The 17,926-nt window shown below is 45.0% G+C and overlaps 1 protein-coding gene across 1 annotated transcript in view; it reads left to right on the plus strand.

Annotated features, from left to right (window-relative positions):
* Positions 1–15,780, plus strand: part of PACRGL (parkin coregulated like) — a 162,515-nt gene extending 146,735 nt beyond the window's left edge. Inside the window, exon 8 of the mRNA XM_063921595.1 lies at positions 15,381–15,780. Coding sequence (XP_063777665.1) covers positions 15,381–15,392 — 12 coding nt within the window. The 3' untranslated portion in view covers positions 15,393–15,780. The remainder of the gene's footprint in view (positions 1–15,380) is intronic.
* The last annotated feature ends 2,146 nt before the right edge of the window (positions 15,781–17,926 follow it).

Raw genomic sequence — 17,926 nt, forward strand, 5'->3', positions numbered from 1 at the left:
CTGAAGCCCCGCCTACATATTTAGTTTCTTGATGGCTGCTGATTCAGGTCAAAAAAAGATAGACTTCTGTTTTTAGAGTTTACTCTGACATCAACCGAGCCACACAATGCATTTCTTCAAAGAAAGATTAGCAAGTTGTCATTCATTCTGTATCTGCCATGTTAAAATGCCTCCATCCTAACATATCAGCTTGCCACAGAGGGGTTTCATTCATATTATAGAGCCTTAGATAATGACTTTAGCTGTTTTAGGTATTTGATGGGGCGCACTTTGTAAGAAGCTCGGAAGGCACTTAACTTAGGCAAGAGGTTGTAACACAAGTTCCATGGTATTGCGGAAAACCCCATATTTCAGAAACGTGCAGGTGAGGTAAATGGCTCAGGAGGCACTGTCTAGTATCAGAGCCAGATTTACACACAATATATGAGCTTAAGGGTGCATGTGGGCATTATACACTATATACTGCTGGAAATTTGGTGAGTTTTCAGAGATGTGCGGAAAAGATAGGCATAGACATTTTGCTTCAGAGTTTTAACTATAACAATTTATTAGAATAACACGAAGATATTTGTGATATATTCTTTGTATTTTTCATATACTTTATATATTCAAAACTCTGGTGTATATTGGAGTATGACAAGGAAGGCCCTGCCTCCCCGCACATCATTGTCATATTTCCAATAACAGGATTGTTATGTAAAGATGTAAATGCTGCAAATCCCCGTGAACTGGCAACTCTATGGGCACCATTCAATTCAATGACAGTTGAATAGCGCCGGGAATTCGCTACCAGGACAACAGCATACCTGCGCCGTGGGAGTTAGGGCCTCATGAGGTGCAGAGCCGCTTCCCCGCTGCAGGACCACTGTCCTGAGGGGCTGTTTGTTCAGCGGGGCACTGCGCCTTAGCTGTTGCAGCCGCAACATGCCGCACACCCCTGACAATGCCTGAAGCTGATTGCCAGTGATGAGTACAAACTGGGGTGCCCCACTAGGGGCGTCCCCCGGTTCATTGTGCAGCAGAGGCGCACGGGTCCCTCCTGGGGGGACCCGCTGGAGCCCCTGCGTGAGACTGGCTGGCGTTATTGTACCAAACATTGATGTGAGGCTACAAATGGTGTAGTAGCCCTGGCGCCATTCCGGGGGGGCGGAGCTACACCAGAGCGGGCTCAGCAGCATTTTGGCGCCTTCCTCTGCATAAGCAGCAGCAGCAGCCTCCTACAGATCCTCCACATGTTCACAGGATCACTGGTACCAGGTGTAGAGCCACTATTGGTGCACAGTTTACAGACAGGATCACTGTTATATATATATATATATATATATATATATATATATATATAAAACGCTGACAGCCTCACTGGGGCTGTACAGCGTTGGGTGCGCTGGGGTCCTCTCTTCTGTGACTCCTCACATGCATTAGGGCAGGCTTGTATTGTAATCAGTCTGTGTTGTATGTGTATTGTATCTGTATTTCATAATGGTTAAACAAGTTATGCAGTTTATGTAATGCCAGATTCTCCCCTATTTCATCTGGCTCCATATGTGAGCAGTGTAGTCGGTCATCACAAAATGCTGATAACAATGTGGGGGAGAGTCCAGAGGCTTCCTGGCTGGGGGCTATCAAAATTATGATGTCTGATATTCACGAAGGGACTGTAAATACTATTGAGACGTTATGGGTAGAAATTACATGCGGGGGTAATGGAATAAAGAAGTTATTATTGGGGTTATGCTACAGGCCGCCTGGTATTATTGTGTCTGACGAGAAATTGTTACTGAATCAAATTGAAAGAGCAGCAGGAATAAGAGACATAGTAGTGATGGGAGACTTTAACTATCCCGAGATAAACTGGAAAATCAATTCATGTGATACTGCTAGGGGCAATATGTTTTTAAATACGCTAAATGATAATTACTTAGTTCAATTAATCGAGGAACCAACTAGATGCAATGCAATCTTAGACCTGGTATTAACTAACAATGGGGAATTGGCATCAAATATTGAAGTAGGAGAGCCCATAGGTAACAGCGGCCACAATATGGTCACATTCAATATCCGTTTTCATAAGCAGTCCTATATTGGCTCACCTAGGACTCTAAACTTTACCAAAGCCAACTTTGACATGATGAAGGAAGCGTTAAGGGACATTGAATGGGAAAATCTGTTTCAAGGAAAAAATACTACAGAGAAATGGGATGTATTAAAATCACTGCTAATTAATAATACTTGTAAATTTATTCCCACCAGCAGCAAAAAAAGGAATAAAAATCCCAAACCAATGTGGTTTAACAAAAATATAAAGGAATAAATGGACAAAAAAAGACGAGCATTTAAAAAATAAAAATCTGAGGGGGATGCGGAGTCATTCCAGCACTATAAGGACTGTAATAAAATATGCAAAAAAGGAATAAGAGCGGCTAAAGTAGAAACTGAAAAACTAGTAGCAAAGGAAAGCAAAGTGAATCCCAAATTTTTTTTTTAAGTACAGCAAGAGACTAAAAAAGGAGAGTATAGGCCCTTTAAAGGACAAGAGGGGAGTCTTAAACAAAAATGATAATGACATAGCAAACAAACTAAACAGGTTTTTTTCAACGGTATTTACCAGAGAGCACCAAATGCTGGGTCTAACACAAAATCTCAACAAAGATAATGTCCCACTGCTAAATGCTTATTTATCGGAGGAGGTAGTCTGTGACCGATTAAAAAAGTTAAAGATTAATAAGTCATCTGGTCCAGATGTAATTCACCCGAGAGTTCTTATGGAGTTGCACGCTGAAGTAGCAAGACCTCTATTTTTGATCTTCATGGATTCGGTTAAATTGGGTATGGTTCCCAAAGACTGGCGTATAGCGGAGGTAGTGCTGATATTCAAAAAGGGGAGCAAAGCAGAACCAGGTAACTATATAGACCAGTTAGTCTTACAGCTATAGTGGGGAAAGTATTGGAAGGTATTCTAAGGGACAGTAGTCAAAAGTTCCTGTAAGCAAATAAGGTCATTAAAAGGAACCAACATGGATTTGTGAAGGACAGATCATGTCAAACCAACTTACCTGGCTTTTATGAAACAGTGCGTGCGAACCTTGATCAGGGTAAGCAGTTGGATGTAATCTTTTTAGACTTTGCCAAAGCTTTTGACACTGTACCACACATGCGTATTATCTATAAGCTGCAAGAAATAGGGCTAGGGAGCACAATATGCACTTGGGTCAGTAATTGGTTAGATAATAGGGAGCAGCGCGTTGTGGTCAATGGATCATTTTCTAATTGGACTAAAGTACTAAGTGGTATGCCACAAGGGTCTGTACTTGGACCACTTTTGTTCAACATTTTCATCAACAACCTAACAGTAGGCCTAGAGAGCATGGGGTCAATTTTCGCAGACGATACCAAATTGTGTAAGGTTATAAATACGGAGGGGGATGCTGAGTCTCTTCAGAACGACTTAACTAAACTGGAAGCATGGGCAGCAAAATGAGAATGAGATTCAACACAGACGAGTGTAAGGTAATGCACTATGGGGGCAAGACCAAAAATTACACCTACATACTAAATGGGGTAATATTAGGGGATTCTGTACTGGAAAAAGACTTAGGGGTTCACATAGATAACAAATTAAGCAGCCGTACCCAAAGTAGGAGTGCAGCAAAGAAGGCTAATAAGATATTAGCATGCATAAAACGGGGTATTGATGCAAGGGACGAGAGTATTATACTCCCATTATATAAATCACTAGTGAGGCCACATCTTGAATACTGTGTGCAATTTTGGGCACCATATTACAAAAAGGATATCCTGGAGCTAGAAAAGGTTCAGAGTCTGGCGACCAGACTAATCAAGGGCATGTAGACGCTGGAATATGAGGAAAGGCTTGCAAGGCTTGGCATTTTTATATTGTAAAAGAGGAGACTAAGAGGGGACATGATCAACATCTACAAATATATATAAGGGGTCAATACACAGAGCTCGGGAGGGACCTGTTTTCTATAAGATCAGCACAGAGGACACGTGGTCACTCGCTTAGGTTAGAGGAGAGGAGTTTCCGCACATTGAGGCAAAAATGTTTTTTCACAGTAAGGACAATATGTGTTTGGAATTCTCTGCCTGAGAGAGTAGTAATGGCGGACTCAGTCAACGCCTTTAAGAATGGGTTAGATAAATTCCTGTTGGATAAAGATATTCAGGGTTATGGTGCGTAGGCACGCATTATAGTTAATATAACTAGTCCTAACATAAAAATAACTAGTCATATAATAAGACTACATAGGAAACCACAAATAGGTTGAACTCGATGGACAATTGTCTTTTTTTCAACCATAGTTACTATGTTACTATATGTCATCTCAACTCATTGCCAATGCCAATAAAACAAGAACTGCAACAACCAGTAGCCAACCTAGCTGCCAAGGCTGATGTTCCCCATCCCCCCATATCTACTACAGGTGCACAAAAACATGCTTTACCTACAATCCTATCAGATACTGATGATGGTGATGTACAGGATGATGTGGATCCCATTAGTGGGGATACCACCCCTACACAGGGTATTGAACCCCTCATATTGGCTATATGGGATGTGTTACAGCTCCCCCTGGAGGACACTACTAATCAACAGTCGTTTTTTCTCCCAAAGACAAACTGACAAGTCACATTTCCTAATTCCAAGGAATTGGATGATTTATTTAAATTAGTCAGGAAAAATCCAGATAAAAAGTGTCAGGTGTACAAAAGGTTTTTGCATACCTTCCCATTTGAACCTGAAGGCAGGAAATTCTGGGAAGAATCTCCAGCAGTAGACGTCTGTCTCTTACCTCTCTAAGAAGGCGGTCCTCCCAGCTCCGGGCTCCTTTACGGTAAAGGACCCGGGGGATAGGAAAATTGAGACCACTCTGAAATCTATCTACACTGCTGCAGGTGTAGCTCAATGACCGGTCATTGCAGATTGCTGGATGACACATGCAATTCATACGTGGGCTACTCAAATTCAGGAGGGTCTTTCGGGTGATATGACCTTAGTTACTACTGTAACTTTCCTAAAACACATTCAGGACACAGCAAGAGTCCTCTGTGACTCCCTTAAAGAGATTGGAAATATTAATGCTATGACCACTGCTATGGCTGTGTCTGCACGCAGAGCCATATGGTTGTGTCAGAGGTTGGCAGACGCTGACTCCGAACGTAATGTGGAATCACTTCCGTTCACAAGGGAATGGCTTTTCGGAGGTGAGTTGGATGCATTGATCTCCAAAGCTACTGCTGGGAAATCCACGTTTCTCCCTTCAGGGGCTCTGCCTGCTAGGCGTGCCTACCCGGGACTGTCTATGCAGTCCTTTTGGTCCACCAGATATCAATCTAGATCCAGGGGTGCCTCCAACGCACCTAGAGGCTCCAGAGGTAAGCCTAAGAAACCAGCCGTTGCCGGTTCTCAAGAACAGAGCACCAGTTCAGCTTCCACAAAGACTTTGGCATGACTGTGCCCACCCACCCCGAGGGGATCTCGTAGTGGGAGCTCGGTTACGTCCCTACAGCCTCATCTGGGATGGTTCCTGCCAAGATGCCTGGGCAAGGGACCTTATCTCAGGGTTACAAGCTGGAGTTCGACGGTGCTCCTCCCCAACGATTTTTCAAATCAATTTACCAACTTTGAAAAATATGCGTGTTACGCTACTACTGGCCATCGACAGGTTGGTCCAGTCCCAGGTTATTGTTCCAGTACCCCTGCTACAGCAAGGACAAGGTTACTACTCCAGTCTGTTCGTAGTGCCAAAACCAGACTGGTCTGTGAGACCCATTTTGAGTCTGAAGTCCTTGAATCCTTACCTGGAGGTTTTCAAATTCAAGATGGAAGCTTTGATAACAGTGAACGCAGGCCTGGAACACCAAGAATTCCTAGTGTCCCTGGTTATCAAGGATGCTTACCTCCATATCCCACTTTGGCCCTCCTCATCAGGCCTATCTGCGGTTCGCCCTACTGAGCGATCACTACCAGTTTCATGCATTACCCTTTGGCCTGTCTACGGCTCTGAGGGTGTTCACGAAGGTGATGGTGGAAATGTTTCAACTCAGAGTCCAGTGGGTCAACGTTGTCCCTTACATGGACGATCTCCTGATAAAAGCGAGTTCCAGGGAGCTTCTACTGCTCCATATAGATCTCACTATCCAACTTCTGTCTCACCATGGGTGGATTCTCAATTTACAGAAGTCCCATCTGGAGCCATCTCAACGGCTCCTGTTTCTGGGCATAATACTGGATACTGTAGCTCAGAGAGTGTTCCTCCCAGAGGACAAAGTGAGCACACTTCAAGAAATGGTTCGCATGGTACTCTGACAGGCTCGAGTTTCCATTCATCTTTGCATAAAATTGTTGGGAAAGATGGTGGCCTCATACAAGGCGACACAATTCCGAAGGTTCCATGCCAGACCCTTCCAATTGGACATCCTAAAAAAGTGGTCCGGTTCCCATCTTCAGATGCACCAGATGATTCGGCTGTCACTCCAGGCCAGGATTTCACTCCTGTGGTGGCTACAGTCTTCCAACCTACTGGAGGGTCAACGCTTCGAGATTCAGGATTGGATACTCCTCACGACGGATGCGAGTCTGAGAGGATGGGGAGCTGTCACCCAGGGGGCGCAGTTCCAGGGCAGGTGGTCTGCCCAATAGGCCCTACTTCCGATCAACATACTGAAACGTCGGGCTATCTACAATGCTATGATTGAGGACTCACTTCTACTCCGGTATCAGGTGATCCAGGTTCAGTCGGACAACGCCACGGCAGTGGTGTACATCAATCGACGAGGGACAAAAAGCAAGGCCTGCAAGTGAGAAGTGTCAAAAATACTTCTTTGGGCGGAAAGAAATGCAAGAGCACGGTCTGCAATTTTCATTTCGGGAGTGCACGGTCTGCAATTTTCATTTCGGGAGTGGACAACTGGGAAGCGGACTTCCTGAGTCGCCGCGATCTCCGCCCGGGGGAGTGGGGATTACTCCCTCAGGGGTTTCAACAAATCGTCGACAGGTGGGGATGCCCACAGATCGACATGATGGCGTATCGCCTCAACAAGAAGCTTCGCTGCTACTGCTCGCGAACCAGAGACCCTCAGGCAAGCGCACAAGGATGCGCTGACATAGCCTTGGCCTTACTAGCTGGTCTACCTATTTCCTCTGATTCCGTTGATCCCAAGGGTGCTCAAGCGGATCAGACATCACGGAGTACAAGCAATCTTGATTGCACCAGATTGGCCCCGGAGATCGTGGTACGCGGCTCTTCTGGACATGTCCATAGAAGACCCTTGGCTTCTGCCACTAAGAAGGGATCTTCTTCAGCAAGGACCGTTCATTTACCCGGACTTACGGAGGCTTCGTTTGACAGCATGGAAGTTGAGCGGAACATCCTAGCTCACAAAAGTCTTTCCAAAAAGGTCATTGCCACTATGGTGCAAGCCAGAAAACCTGTGACGTCAAATCGCTATCATCATATCTGGAGAAGATATGTCTCTTAGTGCGAGGAATGCACATATCCATCTGCAGAATTCCACTTGGGAAGATTCCTTTGTTTCCTACAGTCTAGAGTGGATAAAGGATTACGTCTTGGATCCATTAAGGTCCAGATTTCAGCTCTTTCTATCTTCTTCCAGAAGAAGTTGGCTATCCTGCCAGAAGTTCAGACCTTCTTGCAAGGGGTGTTTCACATACAACCTCCGTTTGTGCTGCCTACGGCGCCTTGGTATTTGGATGTGGTGTTACGCTTTCTACAGTCCTCCTGGTTTGAACCTCTGATGACGGTAGAAGATAAATACCTCATGTGGAAGACTGTGATGTTACTGGCCCTGGCTTCAGCTAGACGTGTCTCAGAATTGGGGGCCTTATCATGTAAATGTCCATACTTAGTCTTTTACGAGGACAGAGTGGAGCTCAGGACTAGGCAGCAGTTCCTGCCAAAGGTGGTCTCTGCGTTTCACTTGAATCAACCTCTTATGATTCCGTCCAGTTCTGGCTCTTCTGCCTCTCCGGAGGCATTGGATGCAGTGCGAGCCTTGAGGATCTATGTCAAGAGGATGGCTCGGATCAGAAAGACGGATTCCTTGTTCGTGCTGTATGATGCGCAAAAAAAGGTTTGCCCAGTCCATTGCTTGTTGGATTCGGCTTACTATCCAACAGCCTTGCTGGTTCCTAAGTCTCTAAAGGTCCACTCTACTAGATCGGTGGACTCCTGGGCGGCTGCCCGGGGAGTCTCGGCCTTGCAACTATGCCGAGCTGCTACCTGGTCGGGGAAGAACACCTTTGTGAAGTTCTACAAGTTTGATACCATGCCCAAAGAGGATACTCAGTTTGGGCAGACAGTGCTGCAGATGTCTCTGCACGTTCCCCCCCGTTCTGGCAGCTTTGGGACATCCCCATCGTACTAATCTGTCCCCAATATCCCTTATGGATGCTAGAGAAGAAAGGGATTTTAATACCTACTGGTAAATCCTTTTCTCGTAGTCCATAGGGGATATTGGGCGCCCGCCTCTGTGCGGTAACTTTCTGCAGGTTCTCTGTTATGTGTTACCTGTTCAGCTGTTGCTGTTTCTATTGCCAGCTGTTGCTGGCCCAGTTATGTTATGGTGTGCTGGTGTGTAAATCTCACCACAATTATTGTTATGTTCCTTCTCTCAAGTATGTAATTTCTCCTTCGGGCACTGTTTACCTATACTGCCTGTGAGAGGGGGCATAGAGTGGAGGAGCCAGCACACCCAGTTGAAGAAATTTTAAGTGTACTGGCTTCTTTGGACCTGTCTATACCTCCTCATACTAATCTGTCCCCAATATCCCTTATGGACTACGAGAAAAGGATTTACCGGTAGGTATTAAAATTCTATTTTATTGCTGAATGTTGTTTAGGGGCATATGGTGCAGGATATTCAATATAGCATGTTTTTCCATGCACAAATATTTATCCAGAGTCACTGAGGCCATCCTTTCTTCTCAATGGGATGCATTCTGCACTGTCCTGGTGCACTTCTACAGGATTTCTTAGTACATTTTGACAAATGTGAAAAAAAGAACACACAAAAGTGAAAGTAATGTAGTATCCCTCTCACTGTTTCTTCCATGCAGAATGTTCAGGTAGGTCTGTAAAAGCAGGAGAGTCCTCCTTTTATGGGAGCATTTCCAGTCACCGAGAAAGGGGCTTGTGCTTGGCTGACAAACAGGTGCAGTTATACAAATTAAACAACAGTGCTCAATGACACCATGTGCCTAGGATAGACATTCGATGCAGCATGCTCTTTATGTGCTATGCGTTCTCCCAGATGAGTTTCTTCAGGACATAATGGGAGACCTGTGAGCTACAGAGAAATCTGGCCCCGAAGCTGGATTTAGGAGGAAAATCAGAATTCTGAGTATATACCTGCTTTCTAGATAGCTCCACCTCTCCTGCACTGCATTCAGGGCTAAGCTGGCTTTGGAGTGGGCATAGTGCATAGACCATGGCTAGAATTTATGATCACTATGTGACGAACATGTCCAACACCATTTCTCTATCGTCCTAAGTGGATGCTGGGGTTCCTGAAAGGACCATGGGGAATAGCGGCTCCGCAGGAGACAGGGCACAAAAGTAAAGCTTTTACAGGTCAGGTGGTGTGTACTGGCTCCTCCCCCCATGACCCTCCTCCAGACTCCAGTTAGATTTTTGTGCCCGGCCGAGAAGGGTGCAATTCTAGGTGGCTCTCATAAAGAGCTGCTTAGAGAGTTTAGCTTAGGTTTTTTTTATTTTACAGTGATTCCTGCTGGCAACAGGATCACTGCAACGAGGGACAGAGGGGAGAAGAAGTGAACTCACCTGCGTGCAGGATGGATTGGCTTCTTGGCTACTGGACATGAAGCTCCAGAGGGACGATCACAGGTACAGCCTGGATGGTCACCGGAGCCACGCCGCCGGCCCCCTCACAGATGCTGAAGCAAGAAGAGGTCCAGAATCGGCGGCTGAAGACTCCTGCAGTCTTCTTAAGGTAGCGCACAGCACTGCAGCTGTGCGCCATTTTCCTCTCAGCACACTTCACACGGCAGTCACTGAGGGTGCAGGGCGCTGGGAGGGGGGCGCCCTGGGAGGCAAATGAAAACCTTTAAAAAGGCTAAAAATATCTCACATATAGCCCCAGAGGCTATATGGAGATATTTACCCCTGCCTAAATGTACTAAATAGCGGGAGACGAGCCCGCCGGAAAAGGGGCGGGGCCTATCTCCTCAGCACACGGCGCCATTTTCTGTCACAGCTCCGCTGGTCAGGAAGGCTCCCAGGTCTCTCCCCTGCACTGCACTACAGAAACAGGGTATAACAGAGAGGGGGGGCAAAATAAATGGCAAGATATCAATATAAAAGCAGCTATAAGGGAGCACTTAATCATAAGGCTATCCCTGTCATATATAGCGCTTTTTGGTGTGTGCTGGCAGACTCTCCCTCTGTCTCCCCAAAGGGCTAGTGGGTCCTGTCTTCGTATAGAGCATTCCCTGTGTGTCTGCTGTGTGTCGGTACGTGTGTGTCGACATGTATGAGGACGTTATTGGTGTGGAGGCGGAGCAATTGCCAAATATGAGGATGTCACCTCCTAGGGGGTCGACACCAGAATGGATGCCTTTATTTGTGGAATTACGGGATAGCGTCAACTCGCTTAAGCAGTCGTTTGCCGACATGAGGCGGCCGGACACTCAATTAGTGCCTGTCCAGGCGCCTCAAACACCGTCAGGGGGCTGTAAAACGCCCCTTGCCTCAGTCGGTCGACACAGACCCAGACACAGGCACTGATTCCGGTGGTAATGGTGACGAATCAACCGTATTTTCCAGTAGGGCCACACGTTATATGATTTTGGCAATAAAGGAGATGTTACATTTAGCTGATACTACAGGTACCACTAAACAGGGTATTATGTGGGGTGTGAAAAAACTACCAGTAGTTTTTACCGAATCAGAAGAATTAAATGACGTGTGTGATGAAGCGTGGGGTGCCCCGATAAAAAACTGCTAATTTCAAAGAAGTTATTGGCTTTATACCCTTTCCCGCCAGAGGTTAGGGAGCGCTGGGAAACACCTCCTAGGGTGGACAAAGCGCTAACACGCTTATCAAAACAAGTGGCGTTACCCTCTCCTGAGACGGCCGCACTTAAAGATCCATCAGATAGGAGGATGGAAAATATCCAAAAAGGTATATACACACATGCAGGTGTTATACTACGACCAGCTATTGCGACTGCCTGGATGTGCAGTGCTGGGGTAGTTTGGTCAGAGTCCCTGATCGAAAATATTGATACCCTGGACGGGGACAATATTTTACTGTCGTTAGAACAAATAAAGGATGCATTTCTTTATATGCGTGATGCACAGAGAGATATCTGCACACTGGCATCACGGGTAAGTGCTATGTCCATTTCGGCCAGAAGAGCTTTATGGACACGACAGTGGACAGGCGATGCGTAGAGGAGTTATTTGGGGTCGGTCTATCGGCTTTGGTGGCCACGGCTACGGCCGGGAAATCCACCTTTCTACCTCAAGTCACTCCCCAACAGAAAAAGGCACCGACTTTTCAACAGCAGCCTTTTCGTTCCTTTAAAAATAAGAGAGCAAAGGGCTATTCATATCTGCCACGAGGCAGAGGACGAGGGAAGAGACAGCAACAGGCAGCTCCTTCCCAGGAACAGAAGCCCTCCCCGGCTTCTACAAAAGCCTCAGCATGACGCTGGGGCTTCGCAAGCGGACTTGGGGGCGGTAGGCGGTCGTCTCAAAAATTACAGCGCGCAGTGGGCTCACTCGCAGGTAAATCCCTGGATCCTGCAGATAATATCTCAGGGGTACAGGTTGAAATTAGAGACAGAGCCACCTCGCCGTTTCCTGAAGTCGGCTTTACCAACGTCCCCCTCAGAAAGGGAGACGGTTTTGGAAGCCATTCACAAGCTGTATTCTCAGCAGGTGATAGTCAAGGTACCTCTTCTACAACAAGGGAAGGGGTATTATTCCACTCTTTTTGTGGTACCGAAGCCGGATGGCTCGGTAAGGCCTATTCTAAATCTGAAGTCCTTGAACCTGTACATAAAGAAGTTCAAGTTCAAGATGGAGTCACTCAGAGCAGTGATAGCGAACCTGGAAGAAGGGGACTTTATGGTATCCTTGGACATCAAGGATGCGTATCTCCACGTTCCAATTACCCCTCACACCAGGGGTACCTCAGGTTCGTTGTACAAAACTGTCACTATCAGTTTCAGACGCTGCCGTTTGGTTTGTCCACGGCACCTCGGGTCTTTACAAAGGTAATGGCCGAGATAATATTTCTTCTTCGAAGAAAAGGCGTATTAATTATCCCATACTTGGACGATCTCCTAATAAGGACAAGGTCCAGAGAACAGCTAGAGATGGGTTTAGCACTATCTCAAGAGGTGCTAAAGCAGCACGGATGGATTCTGAATATTCCAAAATCCCAATTAATGCCGACAACTCGTCTGCTGTTCCTGGGGATGATTCTGGACACAGTTCAGAAAAAGGTTTTTCTTCCCGAAGAAAAAGCCAAGGAGTTATCTGACCTGGTCAGGAACCTCCTAAAACCAGGAAAGGTGTCTGTACATCAATGCTGCACAAGAGTCCTGGGAAAAAATGGTAGCTGCTTACGAAGCAATCCCTTTCGGCAGATTCCATGCAAAGGGATCTGTTGGACAAATGGTCAGGGTCGCATCTTCAGATGCACCTGCGGATAACCCTGTCGCTGAGGACAAGGGTATCCCTTCTGTGGTGGTTGCAGGAGGCTCATCTATTGGAGGGCCGCAGATTCGGCATGCAGGATTGGATCCTGGTGACCACGGATGCCAGCCTGAGAGGCTGGGGAGCAGTCACACAGGGAAGAAATTTCCAGGGAGTGTGGTCGAGCCTGAAAAAGTCTCTTCACATAAGCATTCTGGAACTAAGAGCAATCTACAATGCTCTAAGCCAGGCGGAACCTCTGCTTCAAGGAAGACCGGTGTTGATCCAGTCGGACAACATCACGGCAGTCGCCCATGTAAACAGACAGGGCGGCACAAGAAACAGAATGGCAGAAGCTGCCAGGATCCTTCGCTGGGCGGAGAATCACGTGATAGCACTGTCAGCAGTATTCATCCCGGGCGTGGACAACTGGGAAGCAGACTTCCTCAGCAGACACGACCTTCACCCGGGAGAGTGGGTACTTCATCCAGAAGTTTTCCACATGCTATTAAACCGTTGGGTAAAACCAATGGTGGACATGATGGCGTCTCGCCTCAACAAGACACTGGACAGTTATTGCGCCAGGTCAAGAGATCCGCAGGCAATAGCTGTGGACGCGTTGGTAACACCTTGGGTGTACCAGTCCGTATATGTGTTTCCTCCTCTGCCTCTCATACCAAAGGTATTGAGGATTATACGGCAAAGAGGAGTAAGACTAGTGGCTCCGGATTGGCCAAGAAGGACTTGGTACCCGGAACTTCAAGAGATGGTCACGGACGATCCGTGGCCTCTACTTCTGAGAAGGGACCTGCTTCAGCAGGGTCCTTGTCTTTTTCAAGACTTACCGCGGCTGCGTTTGACGGCATGGCGTTTGAATGCCAGATCCTAAAAGGAAAAGGCATTCCAGAAGAAGTCATTCCTACCTTGATAAAGGCAAGGAAGGAAGTCACCGCGAAGCATTATCGCCGTATTTGGCGAAAATATGTTGCGTGGTGCGAGCAGCGGAGTGCTCCGATGGAGGAATTTCAACTGGGTCGTTTTCCTACATTTCCTGCAATCAGGATTGTCTATGGGTCTCAAATTGGGATCTATTAAGGTTCAAATTTCGGCCCTATCAATATTCTTCCAAAAAGAATTGGCCTCAGTCCCTGAGGTCCAGATTTTTATCAAAGGAGTACTGCATATACAGCCTCCTGTGGTGCCTAAGGTGGCACCGTGGGATCTAAATGTAGTTTTAGATTTCCTCAAATCCAATTGGTTTGAACCACTAAAGAATGTGGATTTGAAATATCTCACATGGAAAGTGACTATGTTACTGGCCCTGGCTTCGGCCGGGAGAGTATCTGAACTGGCGGCTTTGTTTTATAAAAGCCCTTATTTAATTTTCCATTCGACATAGGGCAGAGCTGCGGACGCGTCCGCATTTTCTCCCTAAGGTGGTATCAGGGTTTCACCTGAACCAGCCTATTGTAGTGCCTGCGGCTACAGACGACTTGAAGGACTCCAAGTTGTTGGACGTTGTCAGAGCCTTAAAAATATACATTTAAAGGACGGCTGGAGTCAGAAAATCTGACTCGCTGTTTATACTGTATGCACCCAACAAGTTGGGTGCACCTGCTTCTAAGCAGTCGATTGCTCGTTGGATTTGTAACAAAATTCAACTTGTACATTCTGTGGCAGGCCTGCCACAGCCTAAATCTGTTAAGGCCCATTCCGCAAGGAAGGTGGGCTCATCTTGGGCGGCTGCCCGAGGGGTCTCGGCATTACAATTCTGCCGAGCAGCTACGTGGTCAGGGGAGAACACGTTTGTAAATTTTTACAAATTTGATACCCTGGCAAAGGAGGACCTGGAGTTCTCTCATTCGGTGCTGCAGAGTCATCCGCACTCTCCCGCCCGTTTGGGAGCTTTGGTATAATCCCCATGGTCCTTTCAGGAACCCCAGCATCCACTTAGGACGATAGAGAAAATAAGAATTTACTTACCGATAATTCTATTTCTCGGAGTCCGTAGTGGATGCTGGGCGCCCATCCCAAGTGCGGATTATCTGCAATACTTGTACATAGTTATTGTTAACTAATTCGGGTTATTGTTTAGGAAGCCATCTTTCAGAGGCTCCTCTGTTATCATACTGTTAACTGGGTTTAGATCACAAGTTGTACGGTGTGATTGGTGTGGCTGGTATGAGTCTTACCCGGGATTCAAAATCCTCCCTTATTGTGTACGCTCGTCCGGGCACAGTACCTAACTGGAGTCTGGAGGAGGGTCATGGGGGGAGGAGCCAGTACACACCACCTGACCTGTAAAAGCTTTACTTTTGTGCCCTGTCTCCTGCGGAGCCGCTATTCCCCATGGTCCTTTCAGGAACCCCAGCATCCACTACGGACTCCGAGAAATAGAATTATCGGTAAGTAAATTCTTATTTTTTTACCCCGCTAAATTCATAGCACACCTTATAGTAATGGAATAAAATGACATGACAGGACCTGGTGCTGGGAACTCTTTAATGGACCTGATACACGGAGGAACAGCTGCCTATGGAAGCCAATCGGTTTCATGTTTTTCCCATTGTGGCTCTGTCATTGTAAACTGTTGCGTAAAAAGAGTGATGTAATGGTCACCAGCACCTACGAGGTTAAATAAAACTGAAGTCCTTTATATATTTATATTCCTTCTAGTGTGATCTTTAGGGTGTGTGACCCTTACCTTTCTTCATCATCAGAACTGTCCTCATATTCTTACGAAAGGAGACGCCCAACAAAGCTTCTTCATCTGCTAATGTCTGACCATTTTGGGGTGTATTAAATAAAGCAAAAAGTAGAAGACTGTTATAACTTTTATTTGCATGGTAACATATTATCCAAAGACCACATGCTGAGGAAGGTTCTAATGGTAATCAGCTGCTATGGCTTACAGTACATAAACACACCAGTACGTAGCTGATGTTCCTGTTTATGTGTGGGATATATGTGTTATGCGTGGAGAATTGATTTGTTTTTCAGCATCTACTGTATTAAGAGTGGAGTGGAACCTTAAGAAAAGTATTTTTGTGCTTTAAATAAAGGTTTTTTTATTGTACATTTACTTGTCAGACAAACTTCATTCAAGAATTTCTTCATCTACAACTTTTCTCTTTTTTTATTTTCAAATATATTTATGACACTGTTTGGAAATTATGGAATTCTTCTGTCATTTTAATCGTGTCTATAATTCAGTGAAGTATTAAGCTTTTTTGTTTGATAAAATAAGTTTCCTAAATTTTGATGAGAGGGAGAACATTATCATTATAATGGCATCTTTGCAGTGTATTATATTCAAAATTATTATCGTTTTATATATTTGTACACACAGAACTGCCTGCTTTTGAAGAGATTGTCACAGAGGCTCCTGCTCACCAAAGATTCACATCATTAAACTAATGTCATTCAGCATATATCACACAAATCTCTTTTTAAAAGGCCTGCAGAGACATTTCACACATTGACTTTTAAAATGTGTTTTCTGTGTTTAGTTCTACCTTAAGTGCTAGGGGCTCCTCCTTTGTCTCTGTAGCAAGGCTGTTCTGTATGCACAAGGCATCCACTGGATTCTACCGTCTAATATATTCAGGTCCTTTGTCATATTTTTCTTACACTGAGCTAAAGTTCTAGATTCTTTAGGATCTAATAAATGTTTTCAATAACTTTGCTGTCATCTTGCTGTCCCCATTAGCATTTCAAAGGTAGACTGAGCTAATAAGAGAGAAGACATGAGTCGTGGAGAAAATGCTGTCATGGTAACAATGAGATACTAATGACCATATCCGTGATTTTAGAAGACACCTGTAGAATAGGTTTTGTATTAAGGGTATTTCCCTTCCTAATTATTTTCAGCCCCATATCCAAACTTCTACTAGTTCTTTGATGGGACTGTTTGCTTGGTTCAGTTATTTGTGAATCTCTTGAGTGTTAAGGAGTCTGACACAGAAGCCACTTGTCAGTAGTAACCTTGCATTGGACCTCTCCACTGTATTTCACACACTGGATGCTTTACTGCAGGGGCGGCCGGCTATTATAAGAGTCAGGACTTGCTGAAATGAGCCAGTGGTCAAAGTGTAGGGATTAGGGTTTGAACAGACTAGAATAATAGTGGGCAGAAAGGGGAGGAAAGTGGAGAACTGTTATAACTTGAGTAACTGGAGCTTCTACCAGAAATAAATTCAGGCATAGTGGCTAGTGAGGCTTAGACCTTAGTTATGCATTTGCATACCGATATCTCCATCAGTTAAAGTGCAGTCGCGTATCACTGTTTTAGAGAACAGTCACTAGTGCTGGTTCTATTACACAATAATTACATTCCATGATATTTACTGCATGTGAACTACTCTTGTCCAACAATCATAATTGATTATCCGGAAGTTTGATTTTCTTTTTTTAATTAAAAAAAAAAAATCTCTGTGCTTTTTGCATTTGTAGCTACAGCATTGATCTCTGGCACATTTTAATGCGGAAAAATTAAATTCAGGGGCTCTGTCCCCTCCACTGTTTCAGAAAATTGTATAACAGAGAACAGATTAAACAGCACGTAGTATTACATAGATTCACCCTTATATCAAAGCAGGGAATGTCAGTGGTGAAAACAAGACTTTCATAAACCCACATGGCAGCGTAATCCGTAATGAACAGAGATGTCCTCATACACCGGCCTCAATACACCATGCAGCGCAAGTGAGCTGTGAAAGGGAAAAGGATTGATCCTGCACCAGTAATTATGAAATCAAGGACAGATTATATATACCAACAATAGATATTGATAATAGGATTTTATTTCCTATTGCGCAAAATTTACAGAGGTTGGTGGTGTTCGCCGAGGTTAAGTACAGCTGTATTACCAGGGAGTTTTTTTGTGCAAGAGGCAAAAAGAAAAGACAGAAACCTCTTTTGAGAGGCACACTCACAATTTATTGTTTCAATTTTGACATTTTAATTGGTCACACCTTTAAAAATGATTCGTATTAATCTGACTGTGTTCTTAAATTACCGTCTTAGTTAATTATAACGTCTTATACATTTTTTTTAATCTCCTTATTGGTCTGTGATGTCTCCTTTTACAAAACATTTATTTAACATATAACCTTTTCATAGGTGTGTCATTTAATGGAGACACTATGCTTTTGGATCACAGAGAGATTTTTATTAGGGCAAATATATATAAAGGAAGGCCCACATGGAATCTATGATTTTCT

The sequence above is a fragment of the Pseudophryne corroboree genome, chromosome 1 (assembly GCF_028390025.1).
Source record: "Pseudophryne corroboree isolate aPseCor3 chromosome 1, aPseCor3.hap2, whole genome shotgun sequence".
Lineage (NCBI taxonomy): Eukaryota > Metazoa > Chordata > Amphibia > Anura > Myobatrachidae > Pseudophryne > Pseudophryne corroboree.